The 6265-nt window shown below is 39.3% G+C and overlaps 1 protein-coding gene across 1 annotated transcript; it reads left to right on the top strand.

Moving 5' to 3' along the window:
* Nucleotides 1–419: 419 nt before the first annotated feature.
* LOC118738741 (larval serum protein 1 alpha chain-like) lies at nt 420–4269 on the top strand. The gene is made up of 4 exons (XM_036469673.1): nt 420–636; nt 698–840; nt 906–2034; nt 2106–4269. The coding sequence occupies exons 1-4, from the start codon at nt 513–515 to the stop codon at nt 4097–4099; spliced, it is 3390 nt and encodes a 1129-aa protein (XP_036325566.1). The 5' UTR covers nt 420–512; the 3' UTR covers nt 4100–4269.
* The last annotated feature ends 1996 nt before the right edge of the window (nt 4270–6265 follow it).

Here is a 6265-nt window from a genome sequence, read left to right as displayed (position 1 = left end):
GGCTTCAAAGATCATACAAATTTAAAGGACGTCAACCACGCACGTCGTAGGAGGTCAAAAAGTGTCAAATAGTGATAATCTTGTGCTTGGTGAAAGACTTACAAACAAACATACATATATACTTGCTCACCTATCGCACTGCACTCGAATATGGCGCAGCTGAAACATTCAGTGCACCATGCACATATGCACATATGTACTTACGAATGCATATATGCATGCAGTGATAAGACTGATCACCAGTAGAAAGATCAATGATTTGTAATTGTAAGCGATTCGAGGGTTAAGTGAAGAAAGCCATTAATTACCAAAAAACATTGCATATTTTCTGCGCGGAGATAATAAAATGGACCAAGACATTGATAATGCAAGGCGAACGTGCAAATGCATCTTTGGCTATATAAGCTTACATTGGGTAAGAGTTGGGCACAGTTGTCTACCGTCACTGAGTGGTAGAGTACAGCGGTTAATTTCTTCTTCAAGGGCTTTGGCAAAAGTTTTTGTAAATTAAAATGAAGACGTTTCTCATACTACTAAGCTGCCTTGCGTGCTGCGCCACAGCGGGACGTTTGGGTTTGACCCAAAAACTCTCATTGCTCGGCACTGTACGTCAAGGACAACAGGCTAAGTCACTTTGTAAGAAACCACGACCGAGTCATTGTGAAAGTGATAATAAATAACTTCTTTAAATCTTCAGATGAAGGCTACACACCTCGGAGTGCGAGTGAACGTCAACAATTCCTACTCGATGTCCTGCTTCAGGTTCAGAAGCCCTTGGTGAACACACAGCTCATTCAACTTGGTCAGGAGCTCGTAACCGACCCTAGTATGTATGTGTTGGTAAGTATCTAACAATTCGGCGTCGTAAGAATAAAAATATTACTATAGGTAGCTCTTTTGTACAGCCAAACGACGAAATTTTGCAGGAGTTTTTGAATCAGGCTGGCAATCAGGAAATTTTAGGTCGCAACGACATCTACAGCCCAGCCGACATTTCAAATATCCGTCAGTTGGTAGGACTTCAACGTTTCTTTGTGCTTGCCCGAGATTTCTATGTATTCCAAAAAAATGTTGTTTATGCGCGTCTCTATTTCAACGCCGTCATTTTTGTGGACGCCTTGTCTCTAGCGATACGTGATCGCCCAGATACACAGGATCTTGTGATGCCTCCAATGAACGAGATTTTGCCACAGCTGTACTACGACAACTATGTACTCAATTCGGCACAAAATGTTGACTACAGAAATTTGATTTATCAAGCCACTCGTACAAATGCAAAAGCTAGTTTATTCGATTACTTTGGTCTAGGTAAAATAAGTTCGTTACTCCAAGGTGGTAAATACGGTTTGTTCAATCCATTGCAACAAAGACGTATTCAAATCGCATATGACCCTCAAGATATTGTCATTGCGTCTTCGAATCAACGTGTAAACTATAGGGAAAGTCACCCTGACTATTTTGGCGATAGGAATGAAATACCGGTAGAAATTGCATTGCCTGTAGGTGAACAAAATGGACTCGCCACTGACTTAACGAATGACATTGACCTTAATGTTGCCCTGAAAAATGTTATTATCGATCAGTTGACACAAACAGTTACCGAAGCAATTGAAGGAGGCCAACAAATCGGTGATATAGGCAAATATCAACAGTACCACCAACAAGGACAGTACTATAAGCAAGGACCTTACTACCAGAAAGGACAGTACCATCAGCAGGGACCGTACTACAATAAGGGACCATACTACCAGCAAGGTCAGTACTATAAGCAGGGATCGTACCATCAGCAAGGAGTGTACAACAAACAGGGACCGTATTACAAGCAAGAATCGTATTATCAGCAAGGACCGTACTATCAGCAAGAATCGCACTACAAGCAAGAACCGTACCACCGTAAAGGACAGTATTATCAACAGGAGGATCGACAAACCGGCCGTTATAGCAATGCCAATGAAGAAGCTTCTCGGGTTCGCCGCGACCAACAGAGCATATATGATGAGGAATCATATAGCCAATATTTGGAGAGGCAAGAAGGTAATAAATAATTTATAACTAAAATAATGCGCAAATACAAAATTTTATTACTTATATTCGGAACATAACAGGTTCGCCAAAGCAGAGCGTAGTAAACACCAATGAATTACCCAAGGTTGATGCAACCAGCGAACGTCTACTCGGTGTCGGTCGTAGACATCGTGTGAACGCCGCTAACAGTGGATACTCATATAACGTATACCCGTTCTATCGCCAACAAAATCAATATGGCAACAATGATCGGGAATACGGCTCATCATTATATGGCCGGCAACAAAACCAAGACGCTGAATACGATTACTATGAACAAAAATATGGATCATCTTACCCCTACGGCCATGAACGAAAACAGGAAAATCAATATGGTTATAGCAATCAGGAATACCCTTACGGTCGTTATCAAAAGCAGGGAGCCCAGTATGGTTACAACGATCAGAAATATGGTTCATCTTATTCAATCAATCAAGGAGCTCAATATGGCAACAAAGACCAGAAATACGGTTCTTCTTACCTTTGCGGCGGTCGAAAACATCAAGGACATCAATATGGTTATGGCACTCAAAGTCAACAGCAAACATATCCTTATGACCAGCAAAATGTTGCAAACGTGGAAGAAATGATCATGAATAATGATGACGAAAATGTGGTCATATCTCGTGAGGTGCGCGATACCCACAACCATGGAGAAGGTAGCAAGCGAAATCGCAGCGTCGACCGAAAAAATAAAAATTATCACTACACAGAGCAGTACCGCGAATTGGAAGGTTTGCGCAGTGAAATTGTACGCAATATTGCCGTTACACAACAGCTGAGCTACTCCCGACGCGGTGAAATATTGCTTCAGACCATACAGGAGTTGGCTGCCAGGTTGAACATGCAGAAAATCGTTGAGAATATTGAAGGTGCTGGTTACCAGCAACAGCAATATCTACAGGTGCAGCAGGAAATCGACCAAATTACGCAGCAATTACGAAAGCTCATTGATCAAGTGCGTCAAGAGGCGAACATAAGCGAGACAAGTGAAGAAACTCTCTACATCGTGGCCAGTATTATTAATGGTAAAATAATTCTCGAACAGCAGCAACTTTCGATTGAAGCTCAACGCATCTTGCAAGATTTGCAGCAAAAAATAAAGCGCATTGCCGAAGTTGAAGTTGGTCAAGTAGATGAGGTGATTCCGCTCGCCCTGCTGGCCGGTAAATTACACAGTCCCGTTACTCAACAGACGATTCTCTCGCTTGCACAGCTTATCGATGAATACCGTCAGCAATTGCAACCATACACCCAGAACCAACTGAGTGGTGACGGCGACATTGTTGTGCAAAAAGTTCTGATCGATCCTTTGGTCACCTACACTGAGTTTGCCGATGCGGACCTTGCCAATCTAATCGATCAACAAATTTTGCAATCAAACACCAACAATCTGGAGCGTCTTAGCATGAAGGTCGTGGCACGTCAGCAGCGTTTGAATTACGAACCCTTCACCATTTCAATCGACATCCAATCACAACGTCCCCAAGAAGTCGATATTCGCATTTTGCTTGGCCCACAAATCGATTACAATGGCCGTCGTGTATCTTTGGCTGAACACCGCCAGAACTTCATTGTAATTGATGCTTTTGTACAAAAATTGCAGGGCGGAGATAACCAAATCCGGCGCTCCTCACAAGAATTTAACGGATACAGCAACGACGTTTCAACCATGAGTCAGATTTACCATCATGTAATGACAGGACATAAACAACAATATGGCAAGCAACAATATGGCACCATCCGTCAGCTGCCCGAACATCTTCTGTTACCCCGTGGAACTACTGTTAAGGGAGGCTTGCCCGTGCAGATAATGGTTGTAGTGACTCCACTGAGTCAACAAGATGACTTCTTGCAGGGAGAGAGTGTAAACACGAAGCAAATCAGTGGTTTTGGAATCGCGGGCGTCGATTTAGATCAATTACCTTTGGGCTACCCATTAGACAGACAAATTATCGGCGGTCAGAGCTTAAATGTTCCGAACATTCTGACAACTGAAACTGTGATTCACTACGACAGCCGAATTCGCGATTGAAATTGGCCCACTCAGCTGGAAACTGCAAGATAAAAACAATTTTTTATACCGACAAACTAAAACACTTTGAAATTTAAAATGAAATATTTTTAATATTAAAATTATATGCAATTGTTAAAATTGGTTTCTCACAGTACATAAATAAACAATATTTTGATTTCCAAAACGAATATAAAGTGTTATAAATAATGTTGGAAACATGATAAAAACAATACAAGGTAAAATCATTCTCTCGATTCGTCTGCCATGATTTTTTCTGACGTTTGCAAGCATTTTAAAATCATATAAAATTTGAAAATAAAAAAACTAAATTGTTCACAATTGTTGTTGTTTGAGATTCAAAATGAGAATTGGTGTGTGAGTAAGAAGTTTTGAATTTTAAAATTATATGCTGGAAAACGTCAGACTACTTCTCAACGGTTTTACCTTGTAATGTTTTTATCATGACCAGTGTTGCCGTTTTAGCCCTTTGGTGGCTAGATTTAGCTACCTTTAGATAAGTTTACGGCCCTTAGGGCCAGTTTTTCAGTGCCAGTTTAAACTCAGATTAAGTAATCTGGGTTTAAATTGAACAGCTGGCTTCCACTTGATTGGCTGATCTTAGTTTAAACCAGAAAGGTGGGGCGTTTAAACTTAGTTTGAACCACAGCCGTGCACTGAAAAACTGGCCCCTAATATGCTTCATTAGTTAAATGGCACATCAAGTCGATTGACCGTGTATGTTCTTGTGGTGTGATTGTACCAGCTGCTGGTGCGACTTCAAAAACTATTTGAAAATTTTATGATTGTACCAGCATGAGCATGAGTGGTGAAATTAGCTAAATTTTCTAAGTAAAAAATATTTTCGGCGGAAATTTCAGAGCCGTGTTTGTGGAATATTAAGTTCACGATTTGCAGTTGTGAATTAAAAAAAAAAAAACAATGTTTAACAAAATGGTAGAAAAATTATGAAATTTCGGCTCAAATCATTTCGATCTTTCTTCGACCTCATTTGCAAAGAAATAAATATTGTACCAGCATGCTGCTAAGTTATATGCGTCGAGCCTGATGGTACAATCACTTGATCGAGCCAGCATGCTGGTGTCGTATATTTTCCCTTTTATACGAAAAGGTCTTTGGTTGGATAAAATATTAGATTTTTTCCAGAGTTCATTGTTTTTCTATAGGTACCATTACTTATTGAAAATATTTGCGTGTATACTTTTATACGATTATGTAAGTAAACAACTTTTTTTTAGCTCTTTTTTAGCCCTTTTTTTAAAGGAATTTGGCTACCACTAAAAAGGCTTCGCGGCAACACTGATCATGACTGGAAAGAAATCATGGTACAAATATTCCAGGTATTGTCTTCTCAGAGAGTGCTTATTCCGCTTTGCCTTATTTGAAAAATATCATTGTTGCCCACACTAAAAGGTTTACTGTAAGGGAAAAGGGATATTACCATATTCATATGTACGGTGACCATCCGTCCTGTATTATACGGGAGAGTCGTCTTTTCGTCAATTGTTCTGGTAATTTATTTATTTCATACGGCACGCCAAATGTTCTGTATTTCTTTTAATGTCCCGTTTGCGGTATTTTGCGCATTAATAGCTCATGTAAATGATATGCCAGCTTTTATTTTTAAATCTGGACGGTGGTGATTCGAATCGAGAAGCACATATCGCATGTTTAATAATATACAGAATTATTTCAAAATTTAAATTTTCTGGGAAAACGTAATCAATTCATATAATTTATATACCAAAAGACAGATGGAAATACACATATTTCCGCCATTTTTGGGAAGTTTAGTCATCTGTTAAGCTGAGCTTATTCTACTTAGGAAGCTTATTAATTGTGTGTTGAAATCTCCAAAAACATAAATTTTGAATTACATCTCTATACTATTAAACATGCGATATGTAGATGGTTTCTGAAGTTATAATTTTGCTGGTATGTGAGTATGAATTGAAATTAGACGTTAGTGATTGTTGATACAATTTTGAGAGAAATTTTACTAGTATTTAGCTTTTCGAAGGTTTTTTCCAACGCATTTGACGTTGCATATTCTGTGTTGCGCAAAGCATATTTAACAGGTAACCGCAGTAGAGCAGCTGATTTTACCTTTGTCGAGAATTTCGCCTTTAAACTGTCATTTAAGTTTACATTTTTCTCTAAAATTTC

The sequence above is a fragment of the Rhagoletis pomonella genome, unplaced genomic scaffold, assembly GCF_013731165.1.
Source record: "Rhagoletis pomonella isolate Grant_MI unplaced genomic scaffold, Rhpom_1.0 Rhpom_scaffold_00005, whole genome shotgun sequence".
Taxonomy (NCBI): Eukaryota; Metazoa; Arthropoda; class Insecta; order Diptera; family Tephritidae; genus Rhagoletis; species Rhagoletis pomonella.
Note: the sequence above shows the minus strand (reverse complement) of the source record. Positions and strands in the feature narration are given on the sequence as shown.

What these genes read in the sequence shown, in the direction of transcription:
- LOC118738741 (XM_036469673.1), top strand. Translation starts at nt 513, where the DNA reads ATGAAGACGTTTCTCATACTACTAAGCTGCCTTGCGTGCTGCGCCACA. An exon ending in ACCCTAGTATGTATGTGTTG is followed by an intron (nt 841 to 905) that starts GTAAGTATCTAA and finishes TCTTTTGTACAG; the next exon opens with CCAAACGACGAAATTTTGCA. An exon ending in ATATTTGGAGAGGCAAGAAG is followed by an intron (nt 2,035 to 2,105) that starts GTAATAAATAAT and finishes GGAACATAACAG; the next exon opens with GTTCGCCAAAGCAGAGCGTA.